This window comes from Drosophila gunungcola, assembly GCF_025200985.1.
Source record: "Drosophila gunungcola strain Sukarami chromosome 3L unlocalized genomic scaffold, Dgunungcola_SK_2 000005F, whole genome shotgun sequence".
NCBI classification, from domain to species: domain Eukaryota; kingdom Metazoa; phylum Arthropoda; class Insecta; order Diptera; family Drosophilidae; genus Drosophila; species Drosophila gunungcola.
This window is the reverse complement of record NW_026453180.1, coordinates 1,414,373-1,433,073: the sequence shown is the minus strand read 5'-3', so window position 1 is coordinate 1,433,073 and position 18,701 is coordinate 1,414,373. Positions and strand designations below refer to the sequence as shown.

The 18,701-nt window shown below is 43.2% G+C and overlaps 5 protein-coding genes across 6 annotated transcripts; 2 read left to right on the top strand and 3 right to left on the bottom strand.

The window, feature by feature from the left end:
- The first annotated feature begins 207 nt into the window (after positions 1-207).
- On the top strand, positions 208-10,817 carry LOC128259012 (RNA-binding protein 12). Its single transcript, XM_052991080.1, has 3 exons — positions 208-440; positions 5,785-6,100; positions 7,743-10,817. Exons 2-3 carry the CDS (start codon positions 5,958-5,960, stop codon positions 10,663-10,665), a joined length of 3,066 nt encoding a protein of 1,021 aa, XP_052847040.1. The 5' UTR covers positions 208-440; positions 5,785-5,957; the 3' UTR covers positions 10,666-10,817.
- LOC128259013 (uncharacterized) lies at positions 1,854-5,227 on the bottom strand. 2 transcript variants are annotated; one of them, XM_052991082.1, is made up of 2 exons: positions 4,197-5,227; positions 1,854-3,312 (listed from the first exon to the last, which is right to left on the bottom strand). In XM_052991082.1, the coding sequence occupies exons 1-2, from the start codon at positions 4,209-4,211 to the stop codon at positions 1,945-1,947; spliced, it is 1,383 nt and encodes a 460-aa protein (XP_052847042.1). In that variant the 5' UTR covers positions 4,212-5,227; the 3' UTR covers positions 1,854-1,944. The 2 variants fall into 2 exon arrangements, with proteins under 2 accessions (XP_052847042.1, XP_052847043.1); XM_052991083.1 differs by having other exon boundaries at positions 1,854-3,285; positions 4,197-5,226.
- Positions 10,818-11,005: 188 nt separating the features above from the next.
- On the bottom strand, positions 11,006-12,277 carry LOC128259014 (peroxisome biogenesis factor 10). Its single transcript, XM_052991084.1, has 2 exons — positions 11,888-12,277; positions 11,006-11,830 (listed from the first exon to the last, which is right to left on the bottom strand). Exons 1-2 carry the CDS (start codon positions 12,158-12,160, stop codon positions 11,204-11,206), a joined length of 900 nt encoding a protein of 299 aa, XP_052847044.1. The 5' UTR covers positions 12,161-12,277; the 3' UTR covers positions 11,006-11,203.
- Positions 12,278-12,587: 310 nt separating this feature from the next.
- Positions 12,588-15,982, top strand: LOC128259098 (RING finger protein 10). The gene is given in 5 exon segments (XM_052991258.1): positions 12,588-13,315; positions 13,552-15,039; positions 15,099-15,253; positions 15,314-15,670; positions 15,672-15,982. Coding segments are annotated over 5 exon segments (2,178 nt in total). The 5' UTR covers positions 12,588-13,224; the 3' UTR covers positions 15,759-15,982.
- LOC128259105 (choline-phosphate cytidylyltransferase A) lies at positions 15,771-18,688 on the bottom strand. The gene is made up of 3 exons (XM_052991285.1): positions 18,047-18,688; positions 17,246-17,569; positions 15,771-16,903 (listed from the first exon to the last, which is right to left on the bottom strand). The coding sequence occupies exons 1-3, from the start codon at positions 18,158-18,160 to the stop codon at positions 16,193-16,195; spliced, it is 1,149 nt and encodes a 382-aa protein (XP_052847245.1). The 5' UTR covers positions 18,161-18,688; the 3' UTR covers positions 15,771-16,192.
- Between the last annotated feature and the right edge of the window lie 13 nt (positions 18,689-18,701).

The window sequence follows — 18,701 nt, the reverse complement described above, 5'->3', positions numbered from 1 at the left end:
TTGAGACACACGATTATCATATCGTATACAGCACCACAATAAATAAATAATAAATATTCTAAGCTGAAAACTTGTATAAATAAAGTGTTTATCTACTTACCATAAAAGATTAAATTATAAATATAATTTAGTTCCATGAATGTCCCTAATGTTTTTGTATCAGTGTGACCATTCGTCGCCAAAATGGGTTTTTGTAGCTGTCGGCCGACAGCCACACTAATCGAATCGCCATGTTGTTTTTTGTCTCTGTCACTTATACAAGCACAGAAAATTACAACACAGCATTTCATTTTTGTGTTGCTTCCAGGAAAATCACATTTTTCAGCACGATCAACTGCAAAAATTATCCAAATAAATATAAAGAGTTTGAGCCAAAACGAACCCACTTGTCTTTGTGCATTGGTAGTCCAGAATAAGTTGCGTTTTGTATGGTTTTCGTGGTGAGTAAAAGTTCATTGAATAAATCCACTACTCGTACCTAGAACAGCGACGCTACGACCCTCTGCCTCTCCTCGCCGTTCGTTTCGCTTCCTCTTCTTCCGGAGATGCTGCAACAACAACTGCGAGGCAGCAACAACAACAACAACAACGAGCGATAGGATCGTGCTACGCATATAAAACAAAGAAAACAGTGAAATTTAGTTAAAACAAGTAACTAAAAGTGGGTGAACTAGTATTGATTAGTACCAAGCGCTTCGCTGTTTTCTTTTCGTGGTCTACCTCGTTGAACTCGGTTCGATTTTCATTTTTATTCAGGAAAATATTGAGGTACAGTTAAGCGCGTGTTTTACTAGCAACATTTAAAGATTATTGAGAACATAGTGTAGAAAAAACGTTCCGTGAAAAAATTTGAAAAACACCTAAAAAAAAGTTCGTAACCCAAAATGTGTATCAATAAAATTGGTTTACTAACGAATTATTTTAAAACGAAATAAAATTTAGTTTTGAAATATATGGGATATCAAAATACAACAAAACCGAGTTAAAGTCATTATTGTTGCTGTATTTTAGTTAATCTCAGCTTTCTTTAATGATTAATTAAAATTAAAGTTTGTCGGTAGATTTTCGATTTTATGTAAATTGACCTGTAGTTGCTACGGTTGTTTATAGACAGATATGAGATATAGTAATATCTTTATTTTTTCGAAACGGAAATATACGGAAGGTATAAGATGTAGTCTAAAGCAGGTAAAATACATATTCCCCTGACCTTCAGCCGTTTCGTTAAAGCAAATACAGTGGCTAACACCTTATTTCATCCAAGAAAAGAACAATCATATAGATAAAGTTTATGGCCATTAAAAATCCTAAATATATAGTTTTATCACCCTTCTACTCAACAGCAATTTTGATTAATTTTTGAATTGATTCCACCAATTTGTTTCTTTGTTATTGGGTTTTTGGTACCCCACTCCGTTATTAGCGCGATTTTTGGATAACCAATATTATAATACCTTGTGCTTATTAGTTTAATTTAAGTTTATTGATTTTTCCTAAATAATAAAATATGCATCGGTCTAAAACCGATGCTAGCAACCATGGTAACGCCATTTAGGGAATAAAAGAACAGCTATTTAGTTTAACCTCTCCATGACAACATCTTCATTACTTTTCTTAGCGTTCTTTTTTATGACCTAATAGTCCTAATAACAATTTTATCAAATATTAGGAAAAGTAACATTTTTTGAATTTTATATAACAATTTTATCAGATATTAGGAAAAGTAACATTTTTTGAATTTTAAAATAAATATATATATTATATCTATTGTTCTTTGACCTCCGGGCAATGCTATTAAATAATTTCGGTTTTTTTTAATATTTATATATATATATAAAATTCTGTTATTTTAAAATGACACAGTAATGCTTATTTTTTATTGACAATTTGGATTGTAATCTTCCTCTAAGAACTATTATTTTGACCGCATGTCTTGTTAAGTGCTCAATACTTAAGGCCACGCGATCGCAGCGTGTTGGGACGATTTAGGCCGCCGCCAAAGATGCTGGTGCGGTAGTTGGGGGGCTGCGGTTGATTTGCCACGAGGCCGGGTCCGGATTGTACGGGAATCGGTCCCGGAGTGCTGCTTGGGGCACGGCTGATGCCCAGGCCATTGTTGCGCAGTCTGGGCGCGACATAGGGACGCTGGCTGGTGGATATTCCGCCCGCACCCGATCCCAGAGGCGGCAGGAAGCCTCCAGTCGGAGGAGGAGGTTGCTGTGGCTGTGGCTGCTGCTGCGTCTGCGGAGGATTCACATTGTCCTGTGGCTGCTGTTTCACTATGGGCGGCACTATCGAATTCACGTAAGAGTAATTGGGAGGACTCGCCTGCTGAATTGGAGGCTGCACCGTTATCGGCGGAATCTGCGTCTTCTTCGTGAGCGCTGGAGCCAGGTACGGATGATTGCCTCCGCCAGTGCCACTGCTGTTGCTCTGTGGGATGTCGTAGGTGCGGCCCGAGGGCGTGGTCACCTGGATACTGTTACCTGGCTGCAAGCCGCAGGGCTTGGAGTAATCGTAGCCATTGGGCATCGCCTGGACATAGTTGTCGAAGTACTGGCTCACCTGGTGCATGGGCGTGGAGTAGTTGACCGCGATCAGGGATTCCTTTGTGCGGATGCCGGATCGAGCCTGGGCCGCCTGGAGGCGCAGGATATTGGCCTGCTTGATGTGAGGCAACAGCTCGGCATCGCCCTTGATCTTCTCGACCACAACCTCATCGCTATCGATGTTGCCAGTGGGGTTTATCCCTCCTACCTCGCTCTTGGTGGTGGTTTCCTCCTCCGCCGGCTTTGCTAACTCCTTCGGCACCTTCTCCTCCTTTTGACTGGGCACCGCCTCCTGTTTTTTAACCTCCACCTCTGGTTTCTTGCGATTCACAAACTCGAATAGGTCATCGATGTCGGGCACATCGGGCAGTGCTCCATAGGAGTCAAAGTTATCCCGGAAGGCAGTGGCCCACTCCTCGCTCTTGTGCAGAGTTGGATCGATGGCCAGCTTCGGCTGCAGCTGCTTGTGGCTGCTGGCGGGTGCTCCCAGCGCCGCAGCTTCTTCAGGCCCCGAAATGCCGCCCACATTCTTGATCACCGTTATGGTCTTCACGCGGGTCCCCTCCTTGGAGTCGATATTAGTGGCAGCGTAGCTTAGGCTGAGATCCCGCTTTGCTGGTTGCGGCTCCACAATCACTTCCGCGGGGTTTTCCGGGTACTCGATGCTGATTATCGTGGTCCCGTGCACCCCCACCAGCAGCAGCAGGCCCAAGGCGGCCATATGAATGCGGGTAATCTGTGGAATATTCAAATTTTTGTTTTCCTTTTTTTTACTTCCTTTGTTTTCGAATAGATTGATGGGTTAGTAAGGCCCTAGAATAATTCCTTAACTTCCTAACTCAATTAAATGCCTCTCAAGGTTGCATAATAATTTACGAAAAACAAAAATTTTAATAAGATAATATTATAAAAGCTTCTTTACGAACTTATCGTTTCTATAAGTCATCGGTAGTTGGAGCTCACTCTATTATATAATTAGGATTTAACAATTTATGCAGCTTAGCTCAACTATTCAAATCAATATACAAACATTAAAAATTCAATCTTTAGCATTTTTGGTTATATGCACTTTTTTGATAATGGATTATTCCGTTTCTTTATACGATTGGTGGATGTTGGGTTTGTTTTGTTAAAAACAATTCGTAAGTTTTTTCTTTTAAATAATATCGAACTTATTCTTTAGAAATTTCGAATTTTGGCGCTCAAGATTTCTTTATTCGATTCGCTCTTGATGTTGGTAAGGCTATGGAGCGATTTGGATTTTTCTTCTGCATTTAAATGAAAAAGTTTTTAACAAGGAACTAATTAAGTTTTAAATTGTGTATTGCAGTGGTGGTCTTTATGTTAAACTTGCGTTTATTTATATAGTATGAGCATAGTTTGGAATATCTTCGTTAAATATTAAGATACTTATTTCAATTGGATGACATATAACGACTAAAGTTAATTTGGATAAGTGATAGCCGAAAATCATTTGGTTGAAGAGAAGATCCATAGGAAATCCAACAGTAAGTTGCTCTTGTAATTCTTGAAACCAGAAACAATCGCTTGATTAGAAGATCGCATCAATATGGTCAAACACTGCTTGCGATCCACAGTTCATGACACACTTTTAATGATAATCATATTTATATGGACCTCACTCACTGTCGAGTTTCTCATTGCTTTAATCCTCCGCACATGCGATCGATCAATCAATTGATCCGATCGTTTAACGAAGAACGTGACGTGATGATGGCGATATGAGCGATGAGGATCGATGACGACCGACTGCGGCGGAGACGGTAACGCGGTCAATTCGATTTTCTTACTGCCGGTCCGAGATGCCAACAATGCTTTTTATATAGCCAGGCGGAAGGAGTTGTTTCGGTTTGGTTTGGTTTGGGTTTCCTGTAGCCAGCTCCTCGGCTCTGGATACCTAATGTCTTTGACACCGGGACACAAACAAACCGACATCGCCAGGCAATTGCATTAGCTCAAAGCTCGCTTTCCTATTACGTCCAAAGCTATCAACGGGTTTTCTCCAGCCACTTCTGTTTTGGGAAAGCAGTCGTCGTCGATCCTCCCGCAACCCGCAGTCCCGATCATTTGATCCCTCATCCTCCACCAGTGGACAAAGAGTCGTCTCGTTTTGGCACATAATTGAGAGCGACTAATGAGGAAATCAAAGCGGACTAATGATCGTGGAGCAGGTGGATCTGTGGGATCACCGCCTACACCTTACACCTTAAGTGATATTTAGCTTTGCTTCTGCGAATACCTTTCTGTCTTTGGTAAGATCATGTACGAAGGTCAACAGTTGCTGTACGGGTAAGTGTGAGACCTCATTTAGACCTTAATATTGTTTGCGGATTAAGGAGAGCTCCCAACCTGCTGCAAACTGGTCGTCTTACGCAATACCGAAACAGACGCTTGGTTAGACCCAAAAATTGTCATGAGAAACTGCCATGCGAATCCATGAATTGCAGCGCCTAATGTGTGTGCAACGATCGAATGTGTCGAACGATCAAATCGAGATATAATCAGGAGCAGAGCGCAGTTTTTCCCCAAGGAAGTGGTCATAAAAATTAGTGTATATCGAAAATACAGAATTAACTTATAGCGTGTGATGAATGATAAGTGGGGTTTGAGGTTTTTGGTATTTGAGGATTTTAATACGCAAGTTTTAGGAAAAAGTAAGAAAAGATAATTGTTGCTCTGAATATATTCAATTCCGGTTTAATATGGTTTACCTTTATTAAAGCGCCTTTATTATTATTATATTATCTTTTAAGTTAAGAGTATTGTCTATTAATTTAGATAGGGCTTGAAATTTAGGATATAGATAGCCTTTGGCTTGACATCCAAAAATCGCGCCTAGATATACTTTAGCTTTTAAGAAAAAAATGTTGTTTGATAAACAGTACATTAACATTTAACTAAACGTTTGGTAACAGAAGACTAAATTACTTACATACATAACTTAAATCCTATTTATCCAAAAAAAGTTTATCTTGGGAACCCAAAAGTTAGGAGAATTCACAGTTTTTCGAGACGTTTAAAAAGATATATGCAAACTATATCTATTATAGTGAATTTACTCAACACTTGTATGGCTTACAAATGTTTTGGCAATTTCATTATAAACAAAATAAAGCATAATCTGATGTATTTCTGATCTTGTGCTGGAACATAGTATTTTAAGACATTCGATTATGTTGGCAAATTCTCCATAAGTCTGCGATTATCGTTACAGATTCAAGAATCCGCGGACAACCATATCATCAGTATCCAAGGCGATGGGCAGCCTGATGTCCAACTGAAGAATCTGCGTACAGTCATTAGATGCGAATCCATCCAGACAGTAAACTCTCTGTCTATACCAAAAAAAAGAAATAAATAGCTAATCAAATCAATTGGTTGATCAAGATGAGTGTGATTATTCGGTTACAAAATCTGCCGTGGACGGCAAATGCTCGCGACATTCGAAACTTCTTCTCGGGCCTAGCGATTCCCGAGGGCGGTGTCCACATAATCGGCGGCGAGATGGGCGACGCTTTCATCGCTTTCAGGTAGTTAGCCACAATCTCTGATCTATATGTAAACCCATAGAAAATTTCGGAGCTCCAGCGGGTCTAGACTTGGGTCGGGGCCTGAGCCTCTCTTAAGTCGCTGCCGGGCTCTTTTCAAGCATGTTTCCACAGCTGCGGTCAAAATAATAGCACTAAGAAATTACCTAAAAAAAACCTGCAATTTTCCAGCCAATGCAAGTAAGTTTGGAAATGGTTTTGTGGACTTAAAAAGGTAATATCAGCCCTAATAATACGTCCTTGCAGATGTTCAATTCCACTTGATCATGCCTATGATTGCTTTGATATTCCCAGAGATTTATTTAAAATTTAATTGTTTCTGAAAAGGAAATGCTAAAAAAATTATAGAAAATATATACAGTGCTTACTTAAAGCCTCTTTTAAACAATTAAAGTATTGCATATTGCAAATTTCAAATTGAAGAAAAGGTTTTTCAGCTACTATTGTGGATTATATACAAAAATCGGCTAAAGTAAAAATAAAATATTCAATGACCAAAAGTTAAGATACGAACACATTTTAAGCAGTAGAAAAGACAAGTTAAATGTTAAATAAAAGTAAGTACGGCAATTTATCTATATCTGGAGCATATATCGGGTAATCGGAAGCCTAACTTTTATTTATTTAAAATGATTTATCAGTAACCAAGTAAGTGTTGGTTATCGAAAATGGATTAAAAAAGAAGGAACGAATTCTATTTTTAAATTGCATTAGTTTTTGAAATTATCGAACTGTTATTTAACGCGGCAAAAAAATATCCCGATCTATTGGCAACATATTGAAAGATTCTTAAGAGCGATTTTAGCAAACTATTACAATTGCCGCACCAAAATGAATTTCAGTCATAAAGACTCCGAGCTATAGCGTTTTAATTAAGTAAGCTGTTCCTATTGTTGTAAATAACAAATTTTTAAGAATTTATTCGTTTTTGTAGTACGTTAACTATGAGAGGGATCGAATAAAATTGTCCGAACTTTGGTGCAATATTCAATTAAAGCTTTTTTTTTGGGTTATAAGACCCATTGTCTTGGTAATGCTGGGCTTAGTTATTTTAATTTTGGATCAGCCGAATTCACCTTTTTTTCACACACCGTGTAGTGTGTAGTGTGTTTAATAAATATTGTGTTTAATAAATATGACAACAAAATAATAAAAGCGTATTTAAACCAAATATGACAACAAAAAAAGGAATTAAAACAAATTTTTTATCATTTGACTATTTAATATTTGACAACATTTTTAGTTTAAAAGTCCACAGATACAAAAGTTTGGTTATATATACAAGTTTTAAGATTAGCCAAACTCGAGTTTGATCAGTGTTTAAACAGTGTTCATTGTTTCAAAAAAAGGAAAATGTCTGCTTTTGGTGACAAAATTTGCTGAAACTTTCGTTAATATGAATATTTTTACCTGGATTTTATGCCGATTTATTTGGAAATACGGTATGGAATGAATGAATACATGGTGCTATTATTTTGACTGCATAAAATATGCTGGCTGATGAAGGGTAGGGGAATAATCAAATTTACCGCATTTCCCCAAAAGTGCTTCGAATAATTCCGTATTAAGAATATACCCTGATTTTTTGCCTTTATTTTTTCTCCCCTTGATAACCCAATATTAGCACCGACGAGGATGCCCGCTGCGCCATGTTGAAGGATCGCGAGAAGCTGATGGAGATCCAGGTGCGTCTGCTGCTCTCCTCGCGGGCCGAGATGCAGAAGGTCATTGAGACGGCCCGGAAAGGAGCCTCCGCCGCTCCAGCACCAATTGCCGTTCCGGTGCCCATGCCAGTCGTTGCCCCAATGTCGATGGCCAAGCCAGGTCCAGCTGCTCCGATGCCACCGATTATCGGCGGTTTGGGCAGTTTCCTGGGACAGGCCAAGGTACAAGGTGGTGTACCCTCTTTTCTGGCCTACCAACAGCAGGCGGGGATCACCCTGTCCGAGGTCACAGGTGGTCGCCGCAGTCGCAGTCGCTCCTCCAGCTCGGATGATAGTGATCGAGAGCGTGAGAGGGAGCGGGAACGGGACAGGGAACGCGGTCGCAAACGTCGCACCGACCGGTTTGATAATAGCCAGGAAAGGGAGGTGAAGATGACGACCCAGTCACCATCGCCCTGGGCTCAGCCATCGCAAAATCAGACGTTGCCAGGCATGGGAATGGGTCTCAACGTGGGCTTGAGCCTGAACATGCCACCGGTTTTGCCTTCACTCCAGAGCTACACCACCAGCAACACTACCAACAACAATGTGACCAACAACTATAATCTCGCCCCAAGTGCACCCAATGCCCAGCTGCTGGCCGCATTGCAGCAGGTGGCCAGCTCAGGAGTAAGTCCAGTTCAGGTGCAGCCATCCAAAAGTGAGGGCGAACCGATTGCCTTTGCCAGCGTGAATCCCTATGCCCAGATGTATCCGCAGCTTTTCCAGCAGCAGCAGATGCTGCTCCAGCAGCAACAGGCTCCGGCTAAGCTGTCACCCTCCATGGCGGCCAGTTCTCCGGGCGGAGGAGGCAACACTCCGGTGGCCGTGGCAGATACCTGCTACATTCGCATCAGTGGCATGCTGCAGAGCACCTCGTACAGCGACATACGCAAGTACTTCCAGGGCCTGTACATTCCACACAATGGCATTAAGATCATGACTTCGAATGGCAGCCGGACTGGAGTGGCCTACGTGGAGTTCTCCCGCGTGTCCAGTGCCCAGAAGGCGGTACAGCGGAACAACACCATGTTCAAGGATCAGTTGATTCAGATTGTTCCCGTGGGCGATGAAGAATTCGAGCGGGCAGAGGAGCTGGCCAATCGCCAGCAAAACGAGGGGGGCCGGAACCATCATAACCACAATGGTGGTGGTGGTGGAGGAGATAGGAGCGAACGGGGCGGAGGAGTAGGAGGTGGCATGCCCATGCCCATACCCATTAGCAATGTCCTGCGTGTCGAGGACCTTTCGCAGCATGCCACCGAACAGGAAATCATGAAGATGTTTTCCGCCAGCTACACCGTTGTGGACATCCTTCTGAGCCGTAGTCCCAACAATCGTCGCGAAAGTGTGGCCTTTGTCCTGTTCGCCAGGGAATCCGAGGCCGAGGCCGCTCTGCAGGACACCGGCAAGCACTATATAGGATTCCGTCAGCTAAGAGTCAGCCCCAGCAGTCTAGCGGAGATGCAGAATGCCAAGGAAAAACAGCGCCGGGCCAATGAGCAGCTGCTCAAGGAGGAAGCCGATCAGCGGGAGGAGCTTCTAAAGGATCAACAAAGAAGGCAGCAGAAACTGCAACAGCAGCAACAGCAGGAGCAGGAACTCAACCAGGCTAGTAGATTCGCCGCCGATCCCAGAAGACGCCAGGCGGAGGAGCAGCAGCAGCAGCAGCAGATGAATATGAATCACAATATGAATATGAACCCCAATATGAATCACAATATGATGCAACAACCCTTTGTTAATGGTGGCAACATGCCTTTCAATATGCCACCTCAGCAACAAAACGGAGGCAACAACTTCCCGTTCAATATGAATAACAACTTTAATAACATGAACAACAATGGTGGAAATCCCAATGGCAATGGACCCAACTATCCCAACGATATTGGAGGTGGTGGTCTCCAGCGTCCGCGGCAGGAGGATGTCTTCGTGCGTGTCCACAACTGCGAGTATGCCACCAGGGTCAACGATTTGGGGGAACTCTTCTCCCTCGAGAACCTGCGCATCGAGCACATCGAGCAGCTTTTTAATGAACGTAACCAGAGTTCCGGGGAGTTTATTGTGGAGTTCTGTGATCCTGTCAGTTGCAACCAGGCCATTAGGGAGTTCCACAATCGCCGCTTTCGAGGAAGAGGATTGCGAGTGGTGGCCATTACACCGCAGGAGATTGCCGATAAGATGAATAAACCCTTTATGGATTATTTGCCAGGAGGAAATGGTCCCAGACAAGTGGAGCCTGGCAATGTGAGTGAAGGCGGTAGTGGAGGTCAGGAGGGAAAGCAATCTCGGCGTCGCAAACCCAGTCGCTTTGATGACATCGGTAGTAGTCAGGATAAGCAGGATCAGCCGCTACCACAAAAGCAGGAGCGACAGCAGTCCCTGGAAAAGGAGGAGAACAGCAATGGCAGCTCCAACGCTCCCGTCAAGCAGCACTTCAATCCCTTCGCTCGTCCAGATCCTGCCCTGAGCAACAGCTCCTCCCTTTCGCCCAGCCATCAAAGCCAAAGCAAGCAAACCTCTCCAGCGCCGCCAGTTGCCTCTTCCCTGATCCCCGACAAGTTTAATCGTCCGGGATGCGTTGTGGCCATGCGAAATGTTCCCTACAAGGCGGAGCTTAAGGATATACTGCGCTTCTTCAGCGACTACAAGCTAAGTCCGGACGATGTCATACGGCGCTTCAACGATGAAGGGCAACCCACGGGGGACACCCGTGTGGCTTTCGAATCCCCTGCGGAGGCCTTATCCGCTTTCGAATCATGCCGCAGGAAGCAGATCTTTAATCGCACCGTTTTCCTGGACATTGTGAGGGCTATTAACCCTCGACTGTTTGACCATAGCTAATGTATATTGTAAATAATATAATGTAACATTAAGACTAACACCAAACATATTAACCAGATATAAGGCGTGGACAGTTAAGACTCTAAGCTGCTTCACATGGAATGTACATAGAATTGTTTGAATAAATCTATAAATATAAAGATTGCATAGAATTTTAAAGTTACTTTTTTTTTGGTAGCACGACTTTTAGAAACTTGTAAATCCTATGTCAACACCGAAGTTTAATTTATTAATTTAAGTAAATCATCATTGTTTAAGTCTTTTTAAAACATTTTTAATAATATTGTGTACATGCTTTTGTAGGATTATAAAATCAAAGCAAAATAAAAATTTGCTAACATAAATATTAAACGAAAATTTTATTTGCCTTAACCTAAGATCATTATTTACAATAAGTGTACCTACCAATATATAAACAAATAAACAATATAAAAATAAACTCTCTGACCAATTCGTCTTATTTTTTTTTCTTTTAGATGAATAATACATGTACATATATAAAGGCTATACAAATCAATGGCAAATATTAAATTTATCCTTAAGCATAGTTCTGTAGTGGTATCACTTGTGACTTTTTCAGCGACTCCCGGCACAAGGGACACTCATCCCGCTCCTCCAGCCACTCTAGCAGGCAGCTCCAGCAGAAGATGTGCCCGCAGGGTGTCAGGCTGCTGTTGGAACGTGGCTCCAGACAAAGGATGCATTGTGGAGCATCCGGATCTGCGCTCTGTCCAGTCGATCCTCGTTGCAGGAATTTCTTCCCGGCCTGCTTAATCGCCTCCAACTGCTGGCGCTTGTGCTCTCGCCAGACGTCCCAGCCACTAATGGCCAACGAAACGCTGACCTGCAGGAATGTGATTACCCCCAGGATCTTGTAGCCGTACAGCGAAAACTCCGGCTGTAGCCAGTGGCGGATGAGCACGTAGTTGATACCAGTAGTGCGCTTGGACAGTTGGTATTTTCTGGCGTCCAAATAGAAGAGCGACTTGTGCAGGGCCTTCACATAGCTGGGCGAATGCCTCAACCGTTGAATAACCTTCTTAAGCTGCGGTTTGACCTCGGGTCGGATCTCCTCGTGGTTTGCCACATATGTGTCCAATTTTTGCAGCAGTCGCTGAAACAGGGAGTCGCCACCGAACTCCAAGACAATGGATATAAGTTGTAACTGAAATGAAGTCGAAATTATAGAGTATATTTTTGAAAATCCTATATTTACGCTTACCAATCTACTGGGAATCTGCTTGTAGTTGCCATCAACCTGTATGATTCCTGTGTACTCCTCGCCGAGTGTCTGGAGGCTGTTGGCCGATGCGAATCCGTGGTAACTGAGCTCCGCCAATAGCCTGCACATCTGGTTGTACTTTATCCAGTTCCGTGGACCAGTGAGCCGGAGGACATCCGAGAAATCCTCAGCCAACTCGTTGGTGTACCGGGCATCCTTCTGCACGGAACGGACGATCTCCGGCTGCCGGGCACGGGCATTCCGAAAGTCCATGCTGATTGGGGTTATTGGAATGTTGACTTTAACATATTTTATTCAAAGGCCGATCAAAGTGCGGCCTAGATAACAAAAACAGATGTTCTTTCTAATAGAGATGGCCTTTGCAATAACACTAATTTACTTTTCAACACTGGATTTCACAGATAGGAGATGAATCGAATGCAATCAAACATAAATATCTTAAAAAAAATAATATTAATATTAAGGACAAGATTTTGGCTTATTATATATATATATTGATATTAATTGTTTGATATAAAATGTAAATCAAGTACCATTCGAGAAGCTTGAGAATAAATTGTTATTTTGTATTAAAAATGCAAACTTATTTTGTTAAATTGTTTGTAATCATTTTCAATACTATTGTCCATTCGATAGTTGCAAATACTCACGACCATCTGAAAGTGCTCCTCTAGCTCTCTGCAGTGCACCTTCCAGCACTTACAGTCAGCCATTTTGCACAGGGCATCGCGGATGCTTTTTCTCCCTGACCAAAGGATATTTGGTTTTTCTATCAAAATTCGTTGATTTCGAGACGTCAAATCGAAACACCCCAATAGCGGAGAAAATATACCGGTAGCTTGAGTGCAATTGGCAAGTGGAAATTGTCGGAAAGGGCCAGTTTTAGACCCCAAAAAAGCAGCCAGCGCAGACGTCACACCTTTTCAGTCACCAATACGAAAGCACCGTTACAATTACTAATACTATTACCACAAGCGACGGGCATAGACTAACACCACAACAACAACAAAACAAGTGCTAGAAAAGTATATAGCAATTCAAAGTACTTTTTTAGTACTTTCTTCTCGCCTTGAATTTACCTGCGTTTCCTCGCGAAAGCCGCTTGAATTTTTTGGAAATATTACGCAAGTATTATTTCTAGTCGTACCCGTTGAATAATCATGGCTCAGTAAACATGAATCCGCAACGAGAATACTCTGCTAGACTCACTCCGTGTGGAGACCAAGGCAAGACGCAATTAGCTGCCCACTGGCAGCTGCCCAGCACCAATACTATTAGTACTTCCCATTACCCCAATAACAATAACAACAACAACGATGGACAGCAACAACAGCAGCAGCAAGAAGCAGCCTCAATCCTCTCATCATGGCAAATCCTCGTCTGGTGATTCGCAAAGGAAGTCCAGTGGTGGGTGCTCTCTATTTGCATATCAAATTCAGTGTTTTCTAGCATAGCGTTTCGTTTGGCCAGTCTTTTGTCCAGATTGTTAATTTGATTTTTAAGAAACTAACTGTCCATGGGAGCGATTGCTAGATTAAGCATTAAATTAGAGAGAATACGTTTTACAAATAACATTTTCTGTATGGAATTTTTCATCCTTCAATACTCCAGTTTTCTCACCTCTTTTTACTTTCTCCCCGCAGAAGTACATGCCAACGGCAACAAGCAGCGGCAGAACCGCCGACGGGAGCAGCTTCCCACACCACGTAACGATCAGCAGCAGCAACAGCGCAGCGTCAGGCAGCAGCAACCACAACAACAGGCACAGCAACCTGCCAAGCTACGTCCCAATGTGGACAAGCGGCCGAGGGCTCGCGGCGGAGGCGGAGGGGCATACGATTTCCCTGCATCCCGCGGCGAAGACGGGACTCCAGGCGGCGCCCGACTAGATCATTATGGCGCTGGCTACCCTCGTAGCGGTGACTTTGAACATGAACTCAACTCTGTGTACGCACAGGGCAGCAAGAAGCAGAATCTGAACCATCTGCTCAACTTTCACTGCGTGCCGAGGGAACTGCAGCGTGGCGGCCATCATCAGCACCACCAGCAGCACCATGGCCTGGGCATTCGGAAGCAGCGCTACAACAAGGAGCAGTTCTTGCAGGCCAACTTCCAGTTCGTCATTCGATTGGGGGCCAAAGCCGAGGTGAATGGCTCGCCAGATACGCTTATCGACTGGAGCTACATCGAGCAGATCAATATCCAGACCACGGAGGAGTTGCAGTGTCCCATCTGTCTGTATCCCCCGGTGGCAGCCAAGCTCACCAGATGTGGCCACGCCTACTGCTGGCCCTGCTTGCTGCACTACCTCTCGCTGAGCGACAAGACCTGGCGCAAGTGTCCCATTTGCTATGACGCCATTCACGCCGGAGATCTGAAGAGCTGCACCATCGAGCAGCAGAGGGATTTGCAGGTGGGCGAAAGGATTACCTTCCAGTTGATGCGCCGTCGCAAGGGCTGCATGTACATCGAAAAACAGGCTGCAGGACTAGGAGAAACCATTGAACGTTTCCCATTCGTGACCGCTGGAGAAGAGGCTAAACGATATTCCAAGTTTCTAATAGCCAAGCGGTCGGACGTGGGCGCCATCATTGAGAGGGAGCGTGGCGAACTGCTAGCCGAATCGGATGACTCCTGTCCGGAGGATGTCTTTATTCAGCAGGCTCTTGTGATGCTTCAAGAGCGTGGTGAGAAATTGGGACTGGAGAAACCCGATCCCAGAGAGGAGGAACAGGAGGAACTACCAGCACCTGTGCTTTGTCTGGAGGAAGAAACCAAGCTTGATATTGAGAAGCCAGACGATGCCTCCATTTCATCGGGAGAGGCATCGACCAGTCTGAGCTCCTCCTCGAACAATCATTATTATTATTTCTACCAGTCCAACGACGGACAAAACATCTACTTGCATCCCTTGAATGTGAAGATGCTGCAAGCATGCTATGGTACCTTGGATTTAGGTCCACTGCTGATCGAAGCACAGATTGTGCAGATGGAGCAGCACTCCATGGACGAGGAGCATCGTCGCAAGTTCACCTGTCTTGGTCATTTGCCTTTGACTTGCCAGTTTTCGGTTGTGGAAGTCGAACTGCAACCGCCAATTGTCTCTGGAGGAATACTCAAGCTCTTTAAGGGTGAGTTAACTCTATTAGTTTAGTTTAACAAATTAAACCAACAAGTTGTGTTTCTACAGAGGATATTCTTCATCGTAAGAAGGAGCGTCAGCGCCGGGATCGCGAGGAGCGCAAGAGAGAGCAGCACATCAACGAAATCAATGACCGTCAGATGGGCAAACTGATTGCCAGTGCAGCTAACCTCAACTTAAGCTCGTCTCATGAATTTCCCACTGTGAGTTTACCTTTTTATGTCTATGGTTTTAATTAATGCAAACGGAAATCCCCACTATAGTTCGGCTTCGAGGAGGCTTTACCCACGCCAAGTGGCTCGGTGCCCATGACAATTAACCGGCAGGACAGTGGTTCACGCTACTCCAGCGTCACTCTGGGAAGTGCTAGTCCCAAGCAGGAGTTATGGCCCACTATTGGAAGTGGCTCTCCTGGCAATACCGTTGCATCATTGGATTTCCAGGTGGGCGCTTGGGGTCGTTCGGCTCCACCGCCACCACGAGCTGTAGCGACCACCAAAATCAGTGATGAAGATTCAGAGCAACGATCTTTGGGCCACTGGGGTCTGGGTGAACTTTTGGTAGGAGCCTTGGATCAGAAAAAGCAAAAGGTAGAAGCAGGAAAAGCAAATGGAGGAGCTAGCCCCCGCCGAGTCCAAGAAGCAGAAAAAAGCCAAGGGCAAGAAAATGGTTCCCCTGTTTGCCATGGGCATGAACAGAGCTCCATGAAAGAGTAGTAAATCACTTATGAAGATTTATTGTATTTTGTATTTTTTGTTTGATGCGAATATTTCAACGTTATTTCAAATAACAAAAACACGATTGTTTTTTCATTGAAGATGATTTGAAAAATCATTAAGCTAATCTATAATTTATACCAACTTATATTCACAATATCCATATGCATAACTAATTAATGGTAATCCAATAAAGGCAGCAAGCAAAACACTAAACTTTCCTTTGTTGGTTAAGAAATTGAAGAATTGAAAAGCGTGTAAAATGACATTCAAATAACCCATGATAGTTTTTCGCGTATATGTTGTGTAACCCCCCGTAGAAGGGTAAAAATTAAGTGTCATTACGTTTTTTCAACAAATTAAAAACAAATTAATTTACATTAGAGGGTATAAAGAGGAAAATTTATAGGCTAGCCGAATCTGCCGTCAATCACTGCGTTGCATGTACTGAGAATCCTCATCTTCATCGTAGGCGTTTGAAGAAGAATTTATCTGGCCACGGCAGTGTTTCTGAGAGTTCCTCTGTTTTTCGGTACGGGAGCCCACATTTCCAGCTCCATATTCCGGCGGCAGCTCCATGTACTCATCCTCGGAATCGCCGCCTTCTGTTGTATCTGGATCGTCACCGTTGATGGAGCCATTCGGACTGCCCGGCGGACTGAGGGCCTGGATGATCCTTCCCTTGGACTCGTTCCACAAGCTGTTGAGCCGCTCCCTGCCGAAAAGCAGCAGGAAAGCATCGATAAACTCGCGCGACTTCTCCTCCCACTTGGTAATGATGTCCACCTTGACTTTAGTAAACTCTCGCTTTCCACGAGTCTTCAACTCATCCATCTTGTTTTGCAGACGGAATTTCTTCTCGGAGAGAAACGAGACGTTGAGTTCCTTGGCGGAGTAACCTCTTGCCAAGTTTCTGCGCACATATACATCGTAATCCTTCACGATCCTGGCCACAATGTCCGAGGTGGACACACCCTCTGTGCGCTCCGTGGCCACGAACATGCCACGCGCCTTGAGAGGAGCATATATGTCGTCGACTCCGCCAGCTCCATAGGGTATGTCGTCGTGGGCCACAAAATCTATCTTGTGCTCATTAAGGAATTCATCATTCAGCGTCCAAGGAGCATTCGGTACGATCTATTAGGAATAGTTTGAAATGTATTCTTAATAGATTTGGAGTTTTTGATTCATAACAGGTAATTACACTCATGATCAACTAATAGATACCCTTTTTTTTATTATAATTATGAACCATAATAGGTAAATACACGCATGATCATTTATGTTTTTATAATATTCCGATTAGGTAATATTTCTTTGTTTGTTTCTTATATTGTTAAAATAGGGAATATAAAAAATGCAATTTCAATCAGTCATATCAAAGTACAATAATTAATATTGCCCATAATTTTAATGCTTTAACGCACTAAAAAACCTATTCCAAAAAGTTTTTTTTTTTCATTTTTCCTTGATACTTACCTCATCCACATAGCGACAGTGGCGCACCGCCTCGTACCGCTCGAATCCGTTCATCACGGTGCGTCCCTTCATCCGGAGGGTCAGTTCATCATTGCACACGCCCACGATGAGGTATACGTTGGGAAAAATGTTCTTGGCCTGCATTAATTGGCGGGCATGGCCCTGGTGGAACAGATCGTAGATGCCATCGGCATACACCCGCACCCTACGAGTCGTTTTCCCAGCCCTGGCCATCTGATAGGTGATCCTCTGCGTGTAGTCAATCCTCTCCAGCTCCAACATGGCCTTGTCATCGTATGAAAACGGAGCTGGCTGGCAAATATTCTGGAAAAGATTTGAGGAGCGGGGATCAGAATACACTTATTATACGATTAACACTAAAACAATTCGTCTTATTTCTTTCTTAAGGGGCACCTCACTATAAATTCTAGGGAAAATATACACTTTTTTGAAAGGAAAAGTTGGTCTAAAAAATCTTTTTTAAATAAGCTATCCTTAAAAAAATAGTTTCAGAGAACAAGTAGTATTTTAGTAAAATTTTGGTTTATGGCATCAGTTTGCACATTTTAAAACAGATTGTTTTTAATTTAAAAAATAATTAGTTTTTTTTTTTAATTTATTGAAACTAAAAATATCTTAAGTAAAGCTTTTATTTAGAAAGTATATTTTTGTTTGGCAGTTTTAAAAGTTTTAAGAATTTTTTTCGAGGGTTCTAAAAATATATCGGAAAAAATAAACACAATTGGATATTCAAACCATTTTTTTAATTTGTAAAAACAAATGAATCTCAATTCAACTTACGAAATCCTCAAAATCCATAAAAAGCGGCAGCATCTTAAACTCGAGCGGAGTTGTGGGCGTTGCAGGAGCCGTCGACACTGGGGATACCTCGTCCTCCTCGGGCATTTTGTCCATTTCTTACAAAAAAAAAATATATTTATATATTCACGTCTTTAAGTACAACACAAGTGGTCCGCTCGACGGGTTTTTATCCGGACAACTGAAAATATAAATTGAGACGGTGCCGGCATAGAACGCTAGACCTACTCTGTCGAGGATCGAGTCTGAGTCTAAGTCTGAAAATCTAAGGGAGAGATGTCCGCTAAATGCGCACTAGCGGCGATCAGAATAAATTGGCGGCAACTGGTGGCGAATCAATACAATTGAGTCCGGAGGCTGGCGAGGCACACGACTTGGTCGCAGTCTCAGGCCCGGATTCATTGCTCATTTTCAATTGCCTCAAATTGAGGCGCAAACAAATAGGAAGCGGCAACGAGTCGCCTGACTTGGCACGGGTCCGCCGATCCGATCAGGCGATGGCGATGGATGGGCATATGCATCTATATATAACCGCAGCAGCGATATTAAATAAATCAGTGAACCGCTTCCAGCCGGTGAATGGAAGACTAATTGCGAGGGAATGGGTGTCCAATCAAGGCGAACGGTTTCATCATCG

Excerpts from the sequence above, each read along its gene's own strand:
- LOC128259012 (XM_052991080.1), top strand. The coding sequence starts at position 5,958 with ATGAGTGTGATTATTCGGTTACAAAATCTGCCGTGGACGGCAAATGCT. Across the intron at positions 6,101-7,742 it reads GACGCTTTCATCGCTTTCAG|CACCGACGAGGATGCCCGCT; the intron begins GTAGTTAGCCAC and ends ACCCAATATTAG.
- LOC128259105 (XM_052991285.1), bottom strand. The coding sequence starts at position 18,160 with ATGGACAAAATGCCCGAGGAGGACGAGGTATCCCCAGTGTCGACGGCT. Across the intron at positions 17,570-18,046 it reads TTATGGATTTTGAGGATTTC|AATATTTGCCAGCCAGCTCC; the intron begins GTAAGTTGAATT and ends AATCTTTTCCAG. Across the intron at positions 16,904-17,245 it reads ACTGTCGCTATGTGGATGAG|ATCGTACCGAATGCTCCTTG; the intron begins GTAAGTATCAAG and ends TATTCCTAATAG.
- LOC128259014 (XM_052991084.1), bottom strand. The coding sequence starts at position 12,160 with ATGGACTTTCGGAATGCCCGTGCCCGGCAGCCGGAGATCGTCCGTTCC. Across the intron at positions 11,831-11,887 it reads AGCAGATTCCCAGTAGATTG|TTACAACTTATATCCATTGT; the intron begins GTAAGCGTAAAT and ends ACTTCATTTCAG.